The sequence below is a fragment of the Gymnoscopelus microlampas genome, assembly GCF_963454915.1.
Source record: "Gymnoscopelus microlampas genome assembly, chromosome: 14".
In the NCBI taxonomy this organism is placed as follows: domain Eukaryota; kingdom Metazoa; phylum Chordata; class Actinopteri; order Myctophiformes; family Myctophidae; genus Gymnoscopelus; species Gymnoscopelus microlampas.
This window is the reverse complement of record NC_139951.1, coordinates 47,525,593-47,551,402: the sequence shown is the minus strand read 5'-3', so window position 1 is coordinate 47,551,402 and position 25,810 is coordinate 47,525,593. Positions and strand designations below refer to the sequence as shown.

The following is a 25,810-nucleotide window of genomic DNA, read 5'->3' as shown; positions in this document are numbered from 1 at the left end:
CTAGTAGTAGTTGTAGTACTCAAATGTAATATTTAGATTTACGTGTGCGTGCGTGCGTGCGTGCGTGCGTGCGTGCGTGCGTGCGTGCGTCCACTGTCTAGAATACACTGAATTTAGCAGATGACAGCAATTTTGTGTCAGTCAGTGGTGGAGCCATTTAAACTCCTGGGGATCACCAACACACTGAAGGACATCACGCTATCGGTTTGTCCGATATATAATGTATATGAGCCATTATTTGACTTTTTTTGATGACATCGGTATTGGCAATTAGCCGATGTGTCCCAATTTCTTGAAATGTTCCAACATAGCCTATAGATCATATCTACAAAATACGCCTCTTAGTTGTTAAATATTATCTCCCAAGTTAGTTAGTTTATTAGTTTATTTATTTTATTTGTCAAGGCTGATCTGTAGTGTGAGGGGTTCAAAGATCCCATCTTAAAATTCAAGATCTGCTCACATTGTTTTGACTAGGCCAGGGGTCTTCAACGTTTTCAGGCCAAGGAACCCCTAGCTGAGAGAGAGATGAAGCAGGGACCCCCTCTATATTGTATAACATTGTGTTTCAAATAAAAAATAGCCGATCTACAAGTTCACAACGCCTTGCAGCGCGAGGCGTCGTGAACTTGTAGATCTGCTATTTTTGGCTAATGTTTTCCTCAGGAAAGGGATGCTAGGGTTCAAGTGGTTAATGTGAAAAAATCATATCACACAGCGATTTGGCGGCCCGCCAGTAGTAACTCTGAGGACCCCCTAGGGGTCCCGGACCCCCTGTTGAATACCCCTGGTCCCTGGACTAGTCTATTTCTACATTTTAGGATGTCCGCGTGGCTCAGTTTCTGGTGAGCGGTGCCAGTCTTGCACTTACCGCTGTGCCCATTAAGGCAGTGACCTTTGCAATGTTTATTATGCTATGATTAAAATGACTGATATGAATTCTGCCCTGCCCTCCCCTCTATCGTGAATCAGAGCTGGGACCAGAAACTGTTGATTTGTAAACACAGTAACACAGTTACGTGTCGGTTTAGAGGAGGAACATACTCATCTCTCCCCACACACACACACAGTCATGCTCACACAAGTTATAATGCTTGTTCATATCATGCTACTACTCATCTTCACAGGTAAGATATATTTATCTTACTAACATAATGTATGCATGCACTGACATGTTCATTTATGTGTTTTCCCAATTTCCCAAATATAGTATTAAGTGAATTAAGTGAAGTATTAACCATCTTTGCATTTGTGTATTAACCGATAATCTAAATTGCATGTCAGTGAAGACAGATTTAACCACTCCTACCCTTAATATAATTGATATATTTAGTAAAGTTTCCCAGGGTCAGCGCTGTACTTTGTCTGCTCTTCCCCCCCCCCCCCCCCCCCCCTCAAATCTCTTTGCAGAAATTGCCGGACTATACGTAGATCGGCTGTTTTAGCTGAATGTGCACCCCAGTAGAGGGATGCTAGGGTTCAAGTGGTTAATTAGTTATGAAGCTCTTGTCGTCAATGTGTTTTAGCTGCAATAACAAAAACACTTCCAGATTAACATGGTCTGCTTTGTTCAGAGGGAAACGTGTTCTTCATGAATTCCACCACGTTTTGGATAGTGTTTAACCGCATGAATCATAAGCGTATTTATTCTGGGGGTGAACATTCTGCGAAAATGGCAGATCTACAAGCTCACAATGGGCCCTCATGCGAGCCACATATTTAGTGTACTGTATACTGTATAGAGGGGAAAAGGAAGGGACCTAGTACAGACCCCTGTGGCACTAAGTTTAAAACACAGCTGGATAGAAATGCATTCCTTTTTTTCCCTTTCCGTTTTGGTTTATGCTGGCTTTGATCTTAATATTAATGTAAAGTGAAATAACTCACATAGTAGTACTTCATTCCAACATCCTTCATATTCTTAGCATTCACATGTTCCTCTTCTAGTCAAAATGTAATCGAATCAGGCTAAATTGTGGCCAGCTATCCATACTAAACCAAATGTTCCTGGTGCCAGGCTCAGCTGATTCATTAACTGCAGCACCCATGCCAACCGTGATGCCAACGCAGACCTCAGCCACTGAACTGATGCCAACTCAGACTCCACCCACTGACCTGATGCCAACCCAGACCTCACCCATACCAACCGTGATGCCAACCCAAACCCCACCCACTGACCTGATGCCAACCCAGACCTTACCCACTGATGTGATGCCAACCCAGACCTCACCCACTGATCTGATGCCAACTGCAGGAGGAGGTGCGTGGAAAACAACCCTGTCCGTTTACTATGAAACATAAAGGTCTTCAAACACCCCGGACAAATACACAATATGGAAATGTGTCAGGCAATATTTCGCTTCAAACTGCTATTATAGTTTATGATTAATTTATACAGGTTGGTGCGTTTATTTGTTGTGTCAAAAATCAAATGGGTTACTATGCCAGCGCGTAATATTCACATTCTGTGTGAATGTACTCAACATAAACAAACATGACATCCAGATGTAGTGGAAATGTCTGCATCCCCTGTGCAATCCCATAGGCTTTACATAGTGGTGGATAGTGGTGGACAGTGGGGCCCCCCTCCTGTAGTAGCCTATGAAAATGCTTCTGGGGGTCCCTGGAACAACAAATCCATATAAAAAACAAAACAAACAAATGCATCGTCTTGCCAAAGTTCTTTTCGGCACGTTGCAAACCCCACTCGTTGCTCGGAGAAAGCTTTTGTTTAGCAGTCCAAAGAGACATTAGTGCATCTAAATGCTTTCTTCAGGTCAACTTGTCTAGATATTGTTCAGGATTGGCTACACAAAAGGGAGACACAGACAAGATACTGATGGAGGTCACAGGTCAGTACACACAGAAAAATAAAGGTGCCAACTGGAACCAAAACTGGTTCTTCAGAAAGATGTTTCTGAAGAACCATGTTTGGTTCCAGAAAGAACCTTTCAGACCATTTATTTAAATGGTTCTATAAAGAACCCAAACCCCTCAAACCGTATAAACTGGTTGAAATGTGTTTGTTGAAAATAGCAGATCTACAAGTTCAGTAGATCGGCTTTTTTCGATGTATGTCTGCCTATTAAGACATGGTTTAAAAGTTCAAAGGTTCCTCAAAGAATTTTTACAAAAACCTGAAGAACCATTCACTAGATCAAATGGTTCTTTAGTAGTTGATGGTTCTGTGTGGAACCATATAGCCTTTTAAATAACCATTTAAGAACCATCATGTTTCTATGTGTAGTGCGGGCCTCTGCACCATGGTGATCATAAAAGTTGTTTAGGTGGAAAGCGGTGGAAAGCATTGCTGCATTGTGTCACATGGGCTACTGTAGTGGAACGTGAGGCTGGGGGTTCCTGCGATTGTTATTAAGAAGCTTGATATCGTCCTGGACCCCAGCCAGCGTTCTGCCAGCGGAGGCTTGTTTGAACGGTAATCAAGAGCACGGTCCGGATTCCGCTATCAGATGCTGGGGGTCAGGTGTTGGTGACCCTGGACGTGGGCCCCCATTGTCTTTATTAAAAACCATGAGGAACTACAGTGCCCACAACACTCCCAAAATAAAGAGGCTTTAGGTGAACGGTCAACAAAAAAGTCAACGAACGAAAAAAGAAAACGTTGAACACATGATTGAGCTGAAATGCGTCTTGTTGTTGGTCAGGGTGAGGCAAATAAAATAGTGAAAGGACAACTGAGCCCTGGCTTCTTTCTCTTTTCCTTGTAGTAAACCATTAGTGGTTAAAAGACAAATAATATAGGCAGCACTATCATCATCATCATCATCTGTTTAAAGTCCGCTTTCCAGGCTCCGCTGGGTTGGACTGGGTTCTCGCTATGGCTTTCTTCCACCGGGAACGGTCCATGGCCATCTCGTGATTGATGCCGAGTGCTCTCATGTCAGCTAACACGGTCATCTGCCAGGTCTTCTTAGGCCGGCCACTATGAGCCTACTAATAGGAATAATAAGTGTTTACACCTTGACTTGTCTGCTAGTGCTTTTGATGATATTAATTGAATTGTGTTTCATTTTAGTTATACTGTATGTCATCAGTGTTTCATTTTACACTGTTGTTTTTCTGTGCCTCATTATGTCTGAATCAGAATCACCATGGACAATGTGACATGTTGTACAGGAGCATTTGCCCTCTTACCCTCCACCCCCTTGAAAAACGTAATGCCCCTGTGTTGATCATTGTCTGGTGCCGGCACTGTACACTTTACACAGGAATATACAGTCTAATACCCCCAATTAGTGTAAGAGCAAAAGTTCCAGAGTCATGAGCATCAGTCATTAGTCCATGGACCGGGGCGGAGCCCCTGGTAGCGAGCGGAACGTCCCTTGGCAGCATTGTGTAGCCTCCAGGCTATACCAGCACAAAGGACTGACCCAGTCTGTTAGTCCTCTGTGGGATAGTCTCGCGTCACCAGACTGTTGCCTCCCACAATTTACAAATGTTTCCGGCATACAGTCTGGGACTCGGAAGCTCTAAAAATGCTTAAGGGGAAAGCGGAAGCCCCTCCCCTACCCACTTCCGTTTTAGCATTGTGCAATGGCGCAAAGGAGTCCGACTGGAATCAAAACAAAAAGTGTTAAATAATATAAATATGATACATGTATGAATATATATACAAATATATATATGTATCATATATGATACATATATGAATATAATGATAAACAATCCTCGCACAAATAACATGAATCTACCTATGACTCCCTATGCTTCCGCCTCGGTTCTGTTTCCACTGGGACTACAGGTCCGCGGGCACCGCGTCGTGATTGGTCGAATGTTTTTCCGGTCTGAGTAGCTTCCGTTAAGCAGCTTTCGGGAAGTGGAGTTCCAGACTCTATATAGCATTCAGAGATTGTGGAATAGTTGTCTGGTGACGCGAGACTATCTGTGGGAGGACGCATCAAACTATTCATTTGGTGATGCCTCATTCATGCAAGTGGATGATTTGATTCGCTGTAAAAATCAACCTTGTTTTGGAAAAAAAAAAGATTGCTTTACCGTTGCGTGTTGATGTACTTGTGACACAAACAGCAGTTCAAGTTCATTCATGTACATTAATCACACTATGTTAGTTGATATAACCCCCCAGCAGGCAGCTGCACAGAAGAGGCCCCTTCTATATAGTCAGGTGGCTTAGCGAAATTACTGCTACGAAGCGGATACAAGCGGCACATTTTTCATGAGGCTTCTTTGTGACCTACTGATGGATTCTCTAGCCTAGGAGCCAAAAAATATATATAAAACAGGCCGACTCACTTTTTGGCCTATAACTTTTGAACCGTTTTCCCCCTGGACCAAAGACAGAGTGTGTGCTGATTTGCGTGAGACAAAATGGACAAAATCTGTATGAGTAGTAGCGAAATATGTGTTTTTAAGATGACGCAAAATGGCAGAAAATCTTGAAAGCAGAAATTGGCGGGGCCTTTATGAGAAGGAATCCAGGGAAGGTTGGTATGACCTACGGTTCAAAAGTGATAGGCCAAAAAGTGAATCGGACTGTTTTTTTATGAGATTGTGGTTTTTTTTTTGGCTCCTATCCATCATTGGCTAGAATTCACCAGTAGGCCATAAAGAAGCCTCATGCAAAATATGGCGCTTTTATCCGCTTCGTATCGGTAATGTTAAAAAATGGCATTAAGCCACTGAACTAATATGGGGAGTCTCTGTCTATGCAACTAATATAACAATATAATCATATCTGCCAACGCCAAAGCTCTTAGAATGCATAATGGCCTCTCCATGACCACAGCTAATGGATATTTGTCCCTAGTGTGCGGTGCATGGATTTGCAGACTTATAGTTTTAGGAGCTTTTAACAAATACTTCCTCTCATTCCTAGCGGTTCTACTCTGTTTCTGCAGCTGGTGTTTCCTCTGAGAAGGGCTGTAGTTACCGTGATGTTTTAACCCACCTGGACTTCATAAACGACACTCTGCTGTACAAAGCAACACGACCCGTTCTGCACCACAGAAGACCCACCCAGGTGAACTTGAACGTTGCCGTTGAAGCTATTTTAGGCGTGGTAAGTGATGAACATCGTGTGCATGCTTTATGTGTTTTCTCACTGTTTTTATTTGCATTCTGTGTATGCTATTTTCAATTATGAGCTGTGATTGTTGGCTGGAACACTGTCATGTTTATTCACAGGTTGAGAAAGAGCAGAAATTAATTTCACGCCTCTATATTCAAATGGTGAGTTCTGATTACATACGTATATAACACAATATGAATGACTGTTTCATTGTACTGACCTGTTGGTGAAGTCAAAGTGGATTACATTACTCTTAATTATTATTTAGGGGTTCTGACCCATCTAATATTGGGGTTTCTGCATACCGACCACTAGGGGGCCAGCCCAACTTGTTTACAATGTTTTTTTTAAACCCTTATGCCTATACTTAACACCATGCCAGACATTTAAAGTGCACTAATCTTTATGAATTTCCTCCCACGCTATGATTTGTTTGTAATTGTACTTCTATTGCAGAAATGGATAAATGAGTTCATATCTTGGGATCCCTCCAAGTTCTGTGGAATTGAGCGTGTTTCTGTACCGAGGGGATGGCTGTGGAAACCTGATATCACCATCGATGAGAGGTGGCGAATATGATATATGAGTGATATATGTTTATTATGCATCTTTCAGCATGATCACAGATGTTTAAAAAGCCAGGTGCCATTAAAAACTCTGAAATATTTTGCAGATTACAATATAAAACTTCAAATAAAAAAAATGCAATTGCCTTTCTAAAAATCACACCCAGTGTGAAGTGAGCGGTGCTATTTATGAGCGAAGTTTGAAGTTAATTTCATCATGTGTCTCGCTAGCCAATCACAGCACGTTCTGCAAAGATAAGTATTCAGACCCTTTGCTGTGACACTTGTATATTTAACTCAGATGTGAGCGGTGCTATTTAAAAACAACAGTGGTCATCACAGTGATGGAAGCTCACTTTAAAAAAAAGTAATTGTTTTGAATCATGCGTCTCGCTAGCCAATCACAGTACGTCACAGCCAATCAAAGACAAATTTTCATGATGGAAAGAAAAACTTTCGCTACGGATGGGTCCCAAACCCACTTATAGGAGCGGCTACACCGCTCAAAAATCTAATAACCTAAAACACAAATCTAAAATCCACTATCATTTAAGAGTGTGCACATGTATGGGATTGGTGCATGCAGACATGTGCATGTGGTACACGGCAGCATTCAAATAGGTTTTATTGTCACATCACTGGTTTACACGAACGAATCAGTGGGTGTTTGTTTTCTCCGTTCTGTAAATTTGAGCAGACATCGTTCAACCCTAATCTGATGCTAATGCTGTTAGACAGTTCTCGTATGGCCCAGCACAAGAGCTAGTTTCTATGGACGCTTTCAATGGATATTTCGTCCCGCACGCCTTCCTCACGCTGAGGAAGGCCTGCGGGCAAAATGTCCGTTGTGTATGATCTGCTGCTTGGGCTTATGACTGACTAAATAAACAGGAGTAACACATGCTGGTGATCTTTTCTAAGATACTATTTCTGCCAGAACCGTGCACCCGATACACATGAACTGTGAACTATTCTTCTGATGAGTGCTCACCTCTCTCTCTCTCTGTCTCCTTCTTCCCCTCTAAACCAAATCGATCTCTCTCAAAATAGCTGATCTAAGGATTGCAAATCAATAATGTCTGTGCAATTGATGTGTGTTTCCCAGGTTGGAGGATAACAATGCACTAAACCCCTATGTCCGCCTTTACTCTGATGGGAGAGTCATTGTTAAGAATGAGGAAATGGTCGTCAGCACCTGTAGGATGAACGTCTACAAGTTCCCCTTCGATACTCAGTCCTGCAACCTCACGTTTGCCTCTGGGATATACAAAGGTGAGGGAGTCTACTATTTTTTTTTTATATGTGTGTGTGTGTGTGTGTGTGTGTGTGTGTGTGTGTGTGTGTGTGTGTGTGTGTGTGTGTGTGTGTGTGTGTGTGTGTGTGTGTGTGTGTGTGTGTGTGTGTGTGTGTGTGTGTGTGTGTGCGGTAGAGATGGGTGATCAAATGATATTGTATCTTTATGTTATGACATGACATGTCATCAGCTTGCGACCGGCTCTGCTGGTCTCGGACATGGACAGGTTGCAGGTTGAAAAAGCCCTCAGCTCTGAACTCGATACGATCCGCATCTGGCTCGCTGATAACAAACTATCATTACACCTGGGAAAAATTGAATCCATTCTCTTTGGGTCTAGTTTTAACCTCGGCAAGGCCGAAATTACCTTCCTATGTTCCATCTTAGAGGCAAACCTTTTCAGAGATAAAATGACAACAAGAGTAATCAAGTAAGTCAACCAAAGAACATGTTCTTTGTATAGGATTTCCTCTCTTGTCTGTGAGAATACTTTGAGGACTCTAACAGGGGCCCTCATCCAAGGTTACTTCGACTATGCATGCACCTCATGGTACCACAACACGACAAAGGCTGGTAAGGCTACTTCTTGGCCTTACATCTACAACTCAAAAATCTTCCCATCATCCCATCATTACATCTACAATCCCTGCTCACTTTGCTAGGGTCGGATGGCTCAGGGTTGAGGACAGAGTACAGCAACTTGCAATGGGCCTGGTCTACAAGATACACCACAACATAAAGATACCCATGTACTTGTCAAAATACTTCAAAAACGTGAATGAAGTCCACAATCACAACACCAGAGGTAGCTCCACTGATCACGTCCAACCCAGATTTGGCACAAACAAGGGGTTGAATTTGTCCTCCTGCTATGCCACCAAAATGTGATATGCCCTACCAAAAGACATGAGAGTGTAAAACCCTACTGTCCTTCAAAACTGCCCTAAAAGAGTACCTTCAGGTGGCTGCAATTCAAAATTGCCCCCTGTAAAAGTCATAACCTAGCCCCCCCCCCCCCCCCTAATGTCACTATGAATTGAGTACAAAGAACCCCAATGGAAACAAGCCAATGGCTTTCTTGGGTTTTTGTAATTCCTATTAGCTGACCTTGTATTGTATTGAACTGTACTGTCATGTGTTTTTTTTCCTCTTTGTTTCTTTACCAGCTGAAGAACTGGAGCTCAAAGCAGCCTATAGCTCAGGTTTCACCAGAATAAGATCCATGAGGGTGATGTGGGGCGAGTACGAGTGGGAGTTTGAAGACTTTACATACATGAAACTCAACGAGACCATCTACAAACACCAGCAGATTGTCTACACTGTAGGTATTATTCATACAGGGGTGGATATATTTTTCTACATTTAAATGCAAACTGCAGTTGCATTTCTGAACCGACTCTAGGCTGACCTTCTAACATCTCCTCCTAGATCACTATGAAGAGGAAGGCCGTCCTCTACATTGTCAACTTCCTGTTGCCCGTTTTGTTCTTCTTGTGTCTAGACATGGCGTCTTTCCTGATGTCAGACAGCAGTGGAGAGAAGCTGGGCTTCAAGATCACCGTGCTGCTGGCCGTCACAGTTTTACAACTCATTCTCAACGACATCCTGCCCGCCACGTCCAACACAATGCCAATCATAGGTAACACTCATGGGATACGTTTTTATCTCTGTTGGATTATCATTTATACACAGTGGCCCTCATTTATCAACGCAGCGTATAAACCGCCGTATATTTTTCCATATATTCGGCGTACACCAACGTCGAAGTCACATTTATCAACGCATCCTACACAGCTGATCCGAGCTTACACTTGGTCCAAGCGTTGATAAATGTCACGGCTGAAACGAGCGTCATTTAAATAACACGCCCCATAAATATTCTCAAAACGCCCCGATTTTACGACATGAAGACGAACCAGAATACGACCAAAGACATGAAAAGCCAATAAGAAACAGCCCCCCCCCCCCCCCCCCCCCCGCTGGCCTCGCCGCACACGCACACGCACACGCCTCTCTCGCTCGCTCTCTCTCTCTCTCTCTCACACACACACACACACACACACGCCCGTAGCGTATTGTGACGTAGGCTTGTAGCCTACATGAATGACATATTATGATACCAATCACATCGGCATGAATGGAATACTTTTGTAGATTAATGTATTTAACCCATACCGAGCAGTGCGCGTTCGAGTTACACTAAAATAAAGCCCTCATGTAGGCTATTCCCATTTCCCAGTGAGACTCGGACCGTCGGACGGGCGAGTCCCGTCCCGCTCCGCATTAATGAGAGATAGCCTGGAGAGAACATTAATGAATGAAGGCTGGTGTGTGTTGGACCATGGGTTAAATGTCTGATCTCCCGGTGGCCATGAAAATATAACAGCAGCGCCGCCTGTTAGACCGGTGCTCGCGCAGAAGAGTGCTCTCGCAGAAAGCGCCCGTATATTTTGAAAATAGCAGATCTACAAGCTCACAACGCGTTGCTGGCTTGTGAGCTTGTAGATCTGCTATTTTCAATACAGACAGATCTACAATCTTATCTGAATGACTGTTAAAGCAGTTTGTTTAAATTACTTTATAAAATGTTATATTTTCACAGGGATTATTTATTAGTGTAGATATACAGATTTATGAGTGGATTAGGTGTCCAATGCCTCTCAGACAGTCAAACAATGCTGCTCCGCAGGTCTAGGATGGAATAAACGGGTGCAGCCAACGTCAACAACTGGTCCCGACCAGACGTGAGATCTCAGCGTACCGTAGGATAAAGTCCACGTCAGGATATATTGATAAATGCCGAAAATTGCGGTGATCTCGCCGTACGCCCATTATTTGGTCTACACCGCGTTGATAAATGAGGGCCAGTATGAGCAGGGACGTGCAAAGATAGACTCTAGGTGGTGCTAGAGCACCTGCCCTTTGCCCTCTTGACCATAAGTGCCCTTTTGAAAAAAAGAAAAAAAAACACTTTTTTTTCCCAGTTTACAGCAGGGGTCTTCAACAGGGGGTCCGGGACCCCTAGGGGGTCCTCAGAGTTACTACAGGGGGTCCGCCAAATCTTTATGTGATCATGATTTCTCTTTTTACCATAACCATTCGAAACCTAGCATCCCTTTTCTGAGGAGAACTTTAGCCAAAAATAGCAGATCTACAAGCCCACAACGCCTCGCGCTGCGAGGCGTTGTGGGCTTGTAGATCGGCTATTTTTGGCAAAGAGGTATAGGTGTAGAGGGAAAAAAGAGCAGACCAAGTAAAAAGTTTAAAAAAAGTATAATTTACTTGAGCACCTGCCCCTCAAAATGTCTGTGCACGCCTCTGAGTATGAGTGGATAATAATGTATTTTGAAGTCATGGTTATATTAATCAAACTGTGTCGTGCTCACAGCGATGTACTGCATGGGGACGTTTTCTCTGATGCTGATAAGTCTGTTGGAGACGGTTGTGGTGACGTATCTGTTGGAAAAAGACTCTGTCCCCCAGAAGACAGAGACAGACGAAGACCACAACAAGAAGGAGGACAAGGCCAAAGGTGAGACATTGCTTTAGAGGCCACGGCCTATGTGACGTTATAAATTAAAGTGGAAATACTGAACTTGCCGCTCCCATTAGTGACAGTGCTTTTACGTAGGTGCAGGGCGTGAGATGCTTCTAGAAGATTCAGGGCTGAGCATGACTTTCTAAATTCTGTAACATGTCACTGATTCCAAGTTTCAAACTATAAGTAATTATCTAACTAGTTATTCAACTTGGACGGTGACAGTGGCGTTCTGAATCGATATAGAACTTTGTATATATAAATCTAGAAATGTATATACGAGTTAATAATGCACATCCTGAATGTAATTGGTTACTTCAACCTTATGTTGCAAGTATAAAGACAGTAACATTGTATGGTTGGTGGTTAATAAGGACTTGCAGAACTCTATGCTAGCCTTGTCCATCTTATTTCATGTCTTAATCTCTAGAGTCAATCATGTTCTAAATTCTCATCCATGAAGATTGTGGATCATATTAATTCCGAATGTGGTATACTCATCAATCCTCTGTATGTGTCATTTCAGAGAAGAGAAGCAAGGTGGGTCTGTACTTTTACAATGTCCATGGTGATGATGGTGAAAGAGACACAATGCATGAGCTTCAGAGTGTGGCTGAAGAGGTTAGCATGATGTCACCATTGTATATGTACACTTCACCATGTATGTAATGTGTATGTAAAATAATATGCACTGTAATAAATCAATAATTATACTTAATCCATGACTTCCAAACTGTAGTTTGGAACTGTGTCTCCCTCAAAGCATTGTTCCAAAACGATAATCCAAATACTCTAATCTATTCTAATCTAATCTAAATGTGTGTTTCAGGACAATGGTCTCAAAGGGGAATCTCATGGATTCCAGGTGATCCTTGATGAGTTGAGAGATCTGGAGAAGAACCTGCGTTTGTTCTTTAAGAGCAAGGAAGATGGAGGCAGCCCTGGTTACTGGACCCGCATCGCCACAAGAATCAACAAAGTTTTCTCCATTGTCTACGTAACAACTGTCATCGTGTTTCTGGCCGTCATCTTTAATGAATGGAGTCCTGAATTCTAAAACAAGACACAATTGCTGCAGCTATTAATGTTGATGTGCTTCTCTGTTGAATGCTAAACATCCTTAACTGTATAAAAAAGATTGAACACAGGCCTGCAGCTTGTAAAAAGCAGATGAATAAATACATGAAAATGTATCAGCCATTAACAAGAAGCTTGTTGACACAAACATATAGAAGAACCAGTGGCATCTGTGATTGTCTCCCCTCCCAGACCTACAGTCTTTCCCTGTGTTTTTTTTTAGGTTCCACTAGAGGTCACCAGTGCATTCCCTTCCCCACATGTGTTCCTGTGTCTCCTCTACCCAGGTTTCAACAGAATAATGATAGAAATCGTAAAAAGATTTAAAGAAAAGAAAAATAGTGCAAAAAAAGAATGAAATAGAGCATCATCAAATGTATATGTGCATAAAAACTTGGAATATTGTAAACACCAACAGCATTTTTTTCACCAGTAGCTGCCAACTAACTTTGTGTAAAACACTTCACAGTATATTCTATATACAGCAGATTAGGCATGTGCAGTTCAAGCACAATAGTGCAAGAAAAGGACAGATGGGTTAGTCATCTGACTGACTACTAGTGTAGTTAGTCTTATGTGGTTTCTCCACTGTGAATGCCTGTATCTTCTGTCTCACTGTCAGCTACAATAAAACAAACGTTGTTTTGCTGTTATTTAGCCATCAGCCTGGTTTCTGCAATTGAGTCCAGTATTCAGCCTGTGTGATGCTTGTGTGGTGGTGATTTTACAGTTTATAGATGTTTTGTAAAGGTGGAGTAGAAAGAGAATGTACATGTTTACAGTTAGCTGTATATGATAAATACTTAGGTTGGATTTGCAGGATAGGCAACGACACATGCCTGGATAATATCACAAGGTATTTAGCCACTCAAAGTCTATTTCTACACTTGGACAAAAATGTAGCTTCTCCTTTTGGATTTAATTTGTTGATAATAAGGGCAAACCAATGAGAAAGTCAAAATATCAAGACATGCCCTGTATTCATAGTGAAAATAGCCGATCTACGAGCTCACACTGCATCGCATCACGATGCTAGTAGATCTCATGTTTTCGCTATTTCAGAAAATGAATGTAACTATTTTGATCTATGCTCCTCTGAGCACAGATCTCCTTCTGGCCTGGCCTACCCAGGGCCCAAATAATTTGGAAGGCAGTTATAGTCAGTTGAACTGGAATATGACAAATCTGAGTGATACATACAGCTCACATGACTTCAAAGATAATGTGTACAGATTTGTGTGAAAACGCAAAATGGTGGAAAATCTATAGTCTGGGACAAATGGCCATGGCCTACAGCAGTGGTTCCAAAATTGGGGGTCCCCGAATTATCTTGGGGGGTCCCCAGATGATTAGCTTAATGTGCAACATTGTTTTCTCACTCAACAGTAAACAAAACATAAACCAACAGAGTTTTAGTGTATACAGGGTATCTGCACATTTCTAAATGTTCAACTTAAGTCATTAAATTGTTGAAAATAGCCGATCTACAAGCTCACAACGCCTCACAGTGCGAGGCGTTGTGAGCTTGCTTGTAAGTCGGCTAAGTGCTTGTCAGGGTGGGGGGGTCCCCAGTTCAAAATATGATTATTTTGGGGGGTCGTGGCCTGAAAAGTTTGGGACCCCTTGGCCTACAGTATATGGGGAATTGCGTCATGATCCAAAGAGGGGTAAAAAAAGATTTGGATTGTGTGACGCAAACTTTGGAAGCCTTTGAAAGGAGCGGAAAACACCCATAAACCCAGGCCTGGCAGGGATAATTAGGGAGTTAAAATGTCACTGTAGCTCACAATTACTGTAGCTTACCATTATGCCCATTAAGGAAGTGACCTCTGTTATCACAAGTTTATTACACTGACCGTGATTGAAATGATGACTGATACTGTATGTATTTTGGCATGCCCTCCTCTATTGTGAACCGGTGCTGGGACTAGAAAAACTGTTGATTTATAAAAGCAGAGCAACAGTTACATGTAGGCCAGAGGAGAAACACACACTCATCACTCAACACACACACGCACACTTATATACTCACACACGCTACACAATGTTTGTTCATTTCATTTTCCTGCTCCTCTTCACAGGTAAGACTAGTTATGAATAACAATGTACTTATGAATAACAATTTAGTTATGCACTGTCTTGGGAATTTTTGTCCTGTGTTTATTTTGTATTGCATGCTAAAACACTCTCCCAAACATACTGTAAGTGATGTCTAGTTTTGTCAAATCAATCATCTTTTTCATGTATATTCTGTGAATTCATGGATATGTTCTTGTTTGTCGTCGCATTCCTAAGCCAATAATTTGATGACCAGCGGACCGGTAGGCAGCGGTTCCGGTAGGAGACACCAAGAAGACTCTTTGTGTCTCCTACCGGTCCCCTGGTCATCAAATTATTGGCTTAGGAATGCGACAAAAACAAAAAAATATCCTTGAATTCAAGTCTCCATGGGGTGACTAATCCATAGACAAGTCATTTTGGGGGTGAACTATCCCTTTAAACCCTCTACACATTTGGGAAATTCCTAAATTCAACGGGGTTGGTTCAGTACTTAGTCCGCTCTTCTTTTTCCTATTTTGGGCAAAGAGATTTTGTGTAGAGGGCTAAACCAAATTGGTTTGACTGAAAATAGCCGATCTACAATATCTCGCACATCTAGTACTCAACCCTTCCAACGTTCTCCATATTCTGAAGAATGTTTTGCTCTTTTTTTTGGTCAAAATGTAATCAATACAAGCTAAATTGTATCCAGCTATCCATACTAAACTAAACTGTCCCTAATGTCAGGCTCAGCAGATTCATTAACTGAAGCACCCCTGCCAACCGTGATGCCAACCCAGAGCCTACCCATTGACCTGATGCCAACCCAGACTCCACCCACTGACTTGATGCCAACCCAGACCCCACCCAGTGACTTGATGCCAACCCAGAGCCTACCCACTGACCTGATGCCAACCCAGACTCCACCCACTGACTTGATGCCAACCCAGGCTCCACCCACTGACTTGATGCCAACCCAGAGCCTACCCACTGACCTGATGCCAACCCAGACTCCACCCACTGACTTGATGCCAACCCAGACTCCACCCACTGACTTGATGCCAACCCAGAGTCTACCCACTGACCTGATGCCAACCCAGACTCCACCCACTGATCTGATGCCAACTGTAGGAGGTGAGTAGAATTGTGCTGAATGACAGTCAACATTCATTCATACGATGGAGGAAAAAAAAAAAAAAAAGAGTATGTTCTCTAGCTCCCTATCCCTTTAATTTGAACAGTGGTGGGAAAAGTACTCACATGTTTTACTTACGTAAAAGTATCAATAATGCAACATAGAAATACACTGTATTAAAAGTCCGGAATTCAAATGTACTTTTGTACTAAATTACAAAAGTATTGGTATCATAAGGTACTAAAGTACCGAAAGTAGAAAGCACTATGCATAATGTCCCATTTCAAGTTTTCAAATGTATCCATCTACAAGCTTGTAGATCAGCTATTTTCAAATGGCCGAAATGTATATAGGGCTTAAGTGGTTAATGCACCGGGGGCGTGATGAATAAACAATACAAAAATGTGACAGCAAATATTTAGCACCAAATATACCTAGGTATATGCGGTGGTAATCACTCGACTTTCATTCCCAATGTCATGGGTTCAAATCTCACTGCGGATACATTTTCTTCTCAGATAAGGAGAGGTTAAAGTTAGGATTTAAGGCATAGTTATGTGAGGTTAGGGTTTAGCTCAGGGTAGTTTTAATGAGGTTAGGGTTTAGCTTAGGGTAGTTTTAATGAGGTTAGGGTTTAGCTTAGGGTAGTTTTAATGAGGTTAGGGTTTAGCTTAGGGTAGTTTGCAAAAGAAGAAGTTGAACACAAGGAAGAACAAGGCAGAGCTGCCAGTCAATCACATGTGAATACTGGCCAATCAGCATCCTCAGTTATGAGAGGAAAGGAGAGCATGCAGGGATGGGGTCTCACACTGCCACCTAGTGGACAAACTGTTACACTTTTGGTGTGAACCCAAATATATTAGAATAGCAATCAAACGGTGTGTTTAAAAGGAAAAATACAACTAAGATTACTGTCAGAACACTCAAATATGAGACAAAAACAGAAATCCTGCACACTGTCTTCACTCACAGGAAACACTGCATTTGCATTACAACTGTAAGCGAAGACAGTGTGCAGTGTTTATTTGTTCCTGAATTGCAGCCACCTGTAAGTGCTCTTTCAGAGTGGCAAAATAACCTTTTTATCTAAGAACACTTTTATAAAAAAAAAACATATCTACGTAATGTTCATACATTAGTGGGCATCACACAAACAGAACACAGGTCACAGGCTCTGGGCCCTGTCTTGTATCATTGTTTCTGCCAACATGCACTCTTAGAATGCATAATGGCCTCTCCAGTGGTGGAAAAAGTACTGAAATGTTTTACTGAAGTAAAAGTATCAATTCCACAATCTCGAAATACTCAGTTACAAGTGAAATGCCTTGCATTTAAGATTTACTTGAGTGCAAGTACAAAAGTATTGGCATCAAGATGTGCTTCAAGTAGCAAAAGTAAAAGCACCTATTGTGCAGAATGTCCCATTTCACAAGTTCAATATGTAAACAAATCTTTTGAAAATAGCCAAAGTATACAGTATATAAGGCTAAAGTGGTTAATGTATGTGTAGCAGGGCCATGTAAAGCAATGACTACGCCACCCACACATATAGGAATGAGGGATCCTTTAAACACATTAACCATATACTGTACATATATATATATATATAGATATATAGGACTGAACAAGGTAAGGTTCCCCAGGAAGGTACGGGTTCAGAATTAACAGAACCAGAGGCTGATGTATCAAATGTGTCAAGTTTATTCAACAGTTGGTATAAAAAATAGTCAGGTTAAAATACAGAAAGGAAGAAAGCGGTTAGTATTACTGGGAGTTCTGCAAAAGGGACTAAACTCAAGAGGCAAAGGGGCAATAAGGGTAAGGGCTTCGGGGCCTACTTGGGCCTCTAAACTAAATATACAGACATTAAACAAATCAAATCCAAATAATGCAAAACCAAAACGCAAATAAAGTAAATAAGCACATCAAAACAAAATACAAATACGCAAAACCAAAATCAAAATCATGCAATGCTACTTAACGGCCCAGTATAGCTCTGTCCTCAGTCAACCCTATTGCACTCAGTCTAAATAGTGTATATGTATATATGGCACGGTGGGAAAAACAGTGATGGCTAATTCAGCTCCTACAAAAATCAAATAATAAAGCATTAGACCAACCCTCCAACAATTCATCCCAATTCATCAATTCATTAGGCCCCTATAGCAAGATGACAAAATACAGCAAAATAACAAACATACCCAAATAGTCAATTTATGCTCATGGCTCCCATTGATATAGGCCTGCACAGCCACAGGGTACTGCTGCTCAAAGGACCTGGAGGCTTCTGGAAATACAGATATATATTAGTATAATTAACAACAGGCCTAATATTGTCAGCCTAGCTAAACTCTTATGTATATGGGTGCAGTACGTTAGTCCGACAGCACATTCCTCCGACAGCGCAGCGCTCCGACGTTTCCAATACTAAACCCGAACCAAACCCGCACCCTAACCCTAACCGCACGCGGATGCCACATAGTCGGAGAAAAGGTGTGTCGGATTAACGCATGCCTCCCATGTATATACTATTGTTACAATGAGTTATAAAAACCTTGTCATTTGTTTCAGATTGTCTTACCAAGAATTAGTCTGTGCCCCTCATGCCTCCAGGTCTCTCTCACAAACACTCAATCCAGGCTTCTGGCTAGACAGGAGGCCACAAACCTGGCCACCCCTCTTTATGCACTTTCCTTAAAGGGCCAGTGCTACATATGTTTTGTGATAGTAATACAAAGTAACTCGTAGCTAAAGTTTTCAAATAATTTTTGTGAAGTAAAAGTACAATATTTGCCTTTGAGATGTAGTGGAATAGAAGTAAAAGTATTGAATAATGGAAATACTCCAGTAAAGCAAAAGTACCTCAAAAGTGTACTTAAAGGGACACTTCACCCCAAAAAAACTTTGTTTCAATGGATTAGTCACCCCATGGAGACTTGACAATAATTTGATGACCAGCGGACCGGTAGGCAGCGGTTCCGGTAGGAGACACAACGAGTCGTTGTGTCTCCTTCCGGAACCGCTGCCGGTCATCAAATTATTGTCTTAGGAAAATAAATGTACTTAGTTACTTTCCACCATTCTCCATGGCCACAGCGAATGGATATTTTCCCCCATGTGGTGCATGGATTTGCAGACGTATGGTTTTAGGAGCTTTTTTTTAACAAATACTTCCTCTCCTTCATGGTGGTTCTACTCTGTTTCCGCAGCTGTACAGTCCTCAGAGAAGGGCTGTAGTTACCGGGATGTTTTAACCCACCTGGACTTGATAAATGACACTCTGCTGTACACGGCAACACGACCCGTTCTGCACCACAGAAGACCCACCGAGGTGCACTTGAACGTCGCCGTTGAAGCTATTTTAGACGTGGTAAGTGAACATCGTGTGTTCAAGGCACTTCTGCCCCGTTGACAGTGAAGACAGAAGACAGTGATGTCAGAGAGAATAATTGCTATGCCACACAGCACAAGGTGTACAAAAAAAAGAAACCTAGTCCCACAGGGCTCTGTACTTCATGTTCAGCTAATTTTCCCCCTTTACACCAGCATATCTTTGCCAAAAACAGTCACCTAATGTGCCAGATTAGGGACACTAGTGTTCATGTGGTTAACTGACTGGGCAAACAGGTCCTGATATAGATGTTTATTTGAGTGTGGTTCTCTATATGTATCGGTATCTACAGTATAGGCTACTGTATGCGCATGTGTGCATGCATAATGATTTATTTGATTTGCACAACGGTTTATATATACATATGCATAACATGATCGTTTTTTCCATGGGAAAGTTTGACAGTATTAGTTGTTGTGCCGGTGAGGTAAGAAACCCCAGGGGGGCTTATGCGAGTACCTCACCGTTTACATTACGTGTAATTTGATTTATTTAATATTAAAAAAAACAAAAAAAAACAGATCAAAATGTCTGTATCTATAAACATAGGATAAATGCATTATGTGTTGCCTCGTCTGGCCTCATAATTTGTTTCTGTATCTGCTTATCTGTGTGTATGCTATAATATTCAGTTATGAGTTGTGATTGTTGCCTGGACTATTCTCATGATATGTTCATTCACAGGTTGAGAAAGAGCAGAAATTAATTTCACGCATCTTTATTCAAACGGTGAGTTCGTATTACATACATATCTAATAATGACTGTTCCATTATACTGACTTGTTGGTGAAGTCAAATATCTTTCCTTTATAAGGACAATGATATTGGTCTTAACTGATTTATCTTCTACCTGTCCAACATATCTAAATGTTTAGTGGGTTTCAAGATGGAAAAGGTGAATGCTTTGTTTGGGGCTTTACTAACAGAGGAAAGTGGCTTGTTTTGGGCTTATATATTGACAGTCGGGTTTCCTCGGTTTTCTCACGACATCTTCTCTGCTCGCTTCCTAGTGCTGGAGCTATAAAACGACACCTGTCTGACTACAGCTCATATTTCAACACCATAGTCCCAGTTAAGCTTGACATAAAGTCCACAGACCTCAGGCTGCACCCGAGCATGTGCGACTGAATACTAGACTTCCTGATGAACCGCTTCCAGGTGGTTCGTATGGGCAACATCACATCTGTCCCCCTGACCCTGGGGTTTGTGGATGAAGCACTCTAATTTGAGCCAAATATTAGGTTTTGTCTGGTTATGTACAACCTCAAACACCACACGTTGTTCCTGAGCTCTGTAACTTTTCAACATAAAGCGAGTTATCCTCTAAATAACCATGGTGAATATAGTGTATTGCTACTTCTACCGGCTCCACCGGAAGCATCACCCACAACCCAGTAAGTTCCCTAGGAAACTCATGAATTACATGGTTTACTGTAAGTACAGACTCGATGTGCCTAGATAACAGTTTATTACTAGACTCTACAGAAGAATGCATTTGGTCTTTGAAATGGAGCCCAGTAATTGCTAAACCTGCCCTGCATAGAAATCGGAAAGCAGTGGAAAGCATTAGTGTATTGTGTCACACGGTCTACTGCAGTGGGTCGTGAGGCTGGGGTTCCTGCCATTGTCATTAAGAAGCTTAACATGTTGGGCCCCGGCCAGTGTTCTGCCAGCAGCGGCGTGTGTTCACAGTAATCAAGAGCACGGTTAGATTGGGGGTCAGGTCTTGGTGACCCGGAACGTGTCCCCCCCATTGTCTTTATTTAAAAAACTATGAGGAACCGCAATAACCGCAACAACACACAGGTCACAGTCATTCAATTCACCTGATTATTAGTCCGGGGCACCAACATGTTTCAGAAAATACACCTCTGTGTTTCCGCTGCAGAAATGGACAAATGACTTCATATCCTGGAATACGTCTGAGTTCTGTGGAATTCGTCGTGTCACTGTGCCCAGTGAGTGGCTGTGGAAACCTGATATCACCATCGATGAGAGGTGGGAATACACATGTGTACATGCTGTATGCACACTCATGTTGGTTGAAACCTTTACTTTTTCGCTAAATGAGCATGGAAGTTCACAGTCATTTGCATTTGTGTGTGTGTGTGTGTGTGTGTGTGTGTGTGTGTGTGTGTGTGTGTGTGTGTGTGTGTGTGTGTGTGTGTGTGTGTGTGTGTGTGTGTTCCAGGTTAGAGGAAAATGCTGCTCTAAACCCCTACGTCCGCGTTTACTTTGATGGGAGAGTGTTGGTTAGGAATACGGAAATGATCGTCAGCACCTGCAGGATGAACGTCTACAAGTTCCCCTTCGACACTCAGTCCTGCAACCTCACGTTTGCCTCTGGGATATACAGATGTGAGGGAGTCTACTATTTTTTTATATATGTGTATCTGTGTGTGTGTGTGTGTGTGTGTGTGTGTGTGTGTGTGTGTGTGTGTGTGTGTGTGTGTGTGTGTGTGTGTGTGTGTGTGTGTGTGTGTGTGTGTGTGTGTGTGTGTGTGTGTGTGTGTGTGTGTGTGTGTGTGTGTGTGCTGTAGAGGTGTGTGATCAAATGATGTATCTTTATGTTCATTATGAGTCTGGATTACCTCTCTGTCTCTTTCTGTTCCTTTACCAGCTGAAGAACTGGAGCTCAAAGCATACTATGACAAAAACTTCACCAGAATAAGGTCCATGAGGGTGATGTGGGGCGAGTATGAGTGGGAGTTTGAGAACTTTACATACGTCATAGTCAACGAGACCAGCTACAAACAGCAGCAGATTGTCTACACTGTAGGTATTGTTCATAAAGGCTAAGATGTTTACCACTGTACATTTGAATGATACTGACTTCGATAATGTGAACGAAGGGCCACACATTGGACAGTTGAATAGAAACGTGACACATAATGCTGAATACTGCTGGTACAAATCTGGATGAATTTGGAAGACTTGACAGAGTGCTTTACAACGTAAGATATTTCTGTTACAAAATGTTGACTATACAGCCGTACTGTGTGTACTCTGAGGTTACAATGACAAGACTACTTACAGTTCGTAAAATAATCCCCTTCAATGCCATATATCAACTTTTAAATGAGCCTATTACTTTACATCTAATTTATTTGTCTGATATGCACCAAACCATAGGTCACTGACAAAACAAATTGCATTATGTTGTATGTGCTCAAGGCAGACGGTTTCACTGTTACATTATAGCCAGTGATAGCTAAATCTGCCCTGCATAGAAGTTGGAAAGCAGTGGAAAGCAATATTGTATTGTGTCACACGGGCTACTGTAGTGGAACGTGAGGCTGGGGTTCCTGCTATTGTTATTAAGAAGCTTAATATGTTGGGCCCCGGCCAGTGTTCTGCCAGCATTTACCATTTGAGTACATATGGAAGGATTATGGAATGCAGGTACAGTATGTATTCAGATGGTAAATATTAATTACTATTAAATTGAGTCAAATTAATTTAATTTCCCTAGTCCGGCCCTCGGGCCGTATGTTGCCCATGTGTGCTCTATGACCTTCTAACATCTCCTCCTAGATCACTATGAAGAGGAAGGCCGTCCTCTACATTGTCAACTTCCTGTTGCCCGTCTTGTTCTTCCTGTGTCTAGACATGGCGTCTTTCCTGATCTCAGACAGCAGTGGAGAGAAGCTGAGCTTCAAGGTCACCGTGCTGCTGGCCGTCACAGTTTTACAACTAATTCTCAACGACATCCTGCCCGCCACGTCCAACAGAATGCCAATCATAGGTAATATTCATGGGATACGTTTTTATCTGTTGGATTATCATTCATATACAGCCATGGTTCTCAAAGTGGGGTCCGGGGACCCCCAGGGGTACTTGAGGGGGTTCCAGGGGGTACCCAGCTAAATGATGGACAGGAACCAAATGGACCCTTATGGGTCTGTAACTCTGAGAGTGTACAAATGTGTACACTCTCAGAGTTAAATTAACATTGATTTTACAATATGAATTGGGGTCCCAGAGGTATAAATGCCATTAAATGGGGGTCCGTAGCCTAATGCATGTCAAACTGGGGGTCCTTGAAATTAAAATGGTTAAAATCACTGCGAGAGCTGTAAAAAATCTGCTCTTATTGGGGTCCCTGGCATATCTTTTCAAATGGGGGTCCGTGGGGTAATAAGTGTCAATTTAGGGGTCCTTGACATGAAAAAGTTTGAGAACCACTGATATACAGTATGAGTGGATAATAATGTATTTTGAAGCCATGGTTGTATTAATCAACTTGTGTCCTGCTCACAGCGATGTACTGCATGGGGACGTTTTCTCTGATGCTGCTAAGTCTGTTGGAGACGGTTGTGGTGACGTATCTGTTGGAAAAAGACTCTGTCCGCCAGAAGACAGAGACAGACAAAGACCAGAACGAGAAAGAGGACAAGACCAAAGACTACAGCTGTGACAGAGGTGAGACATTCTCTTATCCAGAGCGACTTACGAAGTACAAGATCAATTGATTGCTGCCATGCGTAGCTTGAAGAAGGGATAGTTGGAACGGGAGCCACCAGGGTTGGTGTTTCCAGGGAAGAAGAGACACTCTGTCTTGTCTGTGTTGAGTTTGACGTGGTGGGAAAGCATCTACCGTGAGCTGTAAGCCAGGCATACAGTATAGGGGGAAAAAGGCTGAGTGTCATATCTTAACCAGTCATAGGAGAGCTTGCAGTGGTGGAAAAAGTACTCAAATGTTTTACTTAAGTAAAAGATATCAATACTGCAATATAGAAGTACTAGTGTACAAGTAAAAGTCCAGAATAAAACATTTACTTGAGTAAAAGTACAAAAGTATTGGTATCAAAGTGTACTTAAGTAAAATAACTAAAATGTTTGAAAATAGCAGATCTACAAGCTCACAACGTGTCGCGATGCGACGTGTAATATTAGTGCTGTTGGATGCTGTCATTGGTGCCCTTCACTATAGAGTGAGGGGCACCGTTGTACGGTATTCTACGTATGTAGGAGGGCTAGCTTGAAAGAGATCGGAGACCGCAACGTGATAGCAGCGGAAAGCTCATTTCTTGGCCATTTTTTCTAGATTCTCATCCATGAATATTTTGAATCATTTGAACTCATTATGGTGTTTAATTATCAATGCTCTGTACGTGTCATTTCAGAGAAGAGAAGCAAGGGGAGCTTTTACAATGTCCCTGATAATGATGGTGAAAGAGACACAATGCATGAGCTTCAGAGTGTGGCTGAAGAGGTTAGCATGATGTCACCATTGTACTATATGTACGCTTCACCATGTATGTAATGTGTTTGTAGAATAATATGTACTGTAATTAATGCATGACTTCCAAACTTTGGTTGGAACTGTGTCTCCCTCAAATCATTGTCTCAAAACGATAATCTAAAATCTAATCTAATTAATTTAATCTTAATGTGTGTTTCAGGACAATAGTCTCAAAGGGGAATCTCATGGATTGCAGGTGATCCTGGATGAGTTGAGAGATCTGGAGAAGAACCTGGATGTGTTCTTTAAGAGCAAGGAAGATGGAGGAGGCAGGCCTGGTTACTGGACCAGAATGGCCACAAGAATCAACAAAGCGTTCTCCATTTTCTATGTGACAACAGTCATCGTGTTTCTGATTATCGTCTTTAGAGAATGGAGTCCTGAATACTAAAACAAGACACAATGCTGCAGCTATTTGTTGATTTGCTTCTCTGTTAAATGTTAAACATCCTTAAAGTGCCATTCACATTGAGCACTATAACTATATCGTTCACCATTGTATTTTTTATATAGTCGGTGTGAACTCTGCCATCCACTTGACTTAGTTAGAACGATGTTTAAAAACATATTTTTATGGTTATAGTTATAGTGCTCAGTGGGAATGGCCCTTAACTGTATAAAAAGGTTGAACGGTTTACTGTTGTAAGCAAATGTCTGGATGCTGTTGATGTAAATGTAGCCAAATATAGACGTTTAAATGCTAAATTCTATATGCAAAGAAGGCAGATGAATATGAAAATGTATCAGTCATTAACAAGAAGAAAGTACAAGCTCAGTACAAGCTCATAGCACGGCACTGAGTGCCACGCTATGAGCTTGTAGATCTGCTATTTTTGAAAAATCATTAAAAAATGTGAAAACCTTTGAATATACTTTTTTTTTTTCAGTTCAATACAAGGTCTGCTAAGAGAATTTTAAACCCAAGAAACCCTATGGCTTGTTTCCATTGGGGTCCTTTGTACTCAATTCATCGAAACATTAATGACATAAAAATAAACGTCACTAGCATAGACTCCCATTGTGAGAATGCAATGCGGAAGTTCTCTTTCTATCTCAACCTAGAATAAAAAAGAAGGATGGATTACAGGGGCGTGTCCCAGCGTAGTACCGGGGTATTGCACATGCGCAGTAAAATCCTGCCTGAACATACAAAAAGGCTCAGTAGATGGCAGCGTGTGACCCTTAAACGGTAGTGTTTGTTTTGTGTCACTTCAGTAGCCACGGAGACCTGCTGAAGATCTTTATTTGCTGAAATTAAATGTTAATATGGCCAAAACAAGTAGGCCTATTTAGTGCCATAATAGGCACAATTGTGTGGCATATCGCGGAATGAATATTAGCCCAAAGTTATAGAAATCATTAAAATTCTCATCTACTGATACTTTACTGTCAGGTATTTTGTGCAAATTGAAGTGCTCGAGATTCAGATGTGCTGTAGTGTGGTAATAAACAGCATTGTTTTTAATTACACAATA

At 41.8% G+C, this 25,810-nt stretch overlaps 1 protein-coding gene across 2 annotated transcripts; it reads left to right on the top strand.

Moving 5' to 3' along the window:
- The first annotated feature begins 1,001 nt into the window (after nt 1-1,001).
- LOC311059714 (5-hydroxytryptamine receptor 3A-like) lies at nt 1,002-24,768 on the top strand. Of its 2 annotated transcripts, none has more exons than XM_084077742.1 (11): nt 1,002-1,127; nt 2,018-2,260; nt 5,880-6,040; nt 6,166-6,210; nt 6,506-6,615; nt 7,721-7,887; nt 9,076-9,230; nt 9,338-9,548; nt 23,351-23,512; nt 24,217-24,305; nt 24,496-24,768. In XM_084077742.1, the coding sequence occupies exons 1-11, from the start codon at nt 1,073-1,075 to the stop codon at nt 24,724-24,726; spliced, it is 1,629 nt and encodes a 542-aa protein (XP_083933868.1). In that variant the 5' UTR covers nt 1,002-1,072; the 3' UTR covers nt 24,727-24,768. The 2 variants fall into 2 exon arrangements, with proteins under 2 accessions (XP_083933868.1, XP_083933869.1); XM_084077743.1 differs by lacking the exons at nt 23,351-23,512; nt 24,217-24,305; nt 24,496-24,768 and adding exons at nt 11,298-11,441; nt 11,974-12,068; nt 12,277-13,167.
- Nucleotides 24,769-25,810: the final 1,042 nt, after the last annotated feature.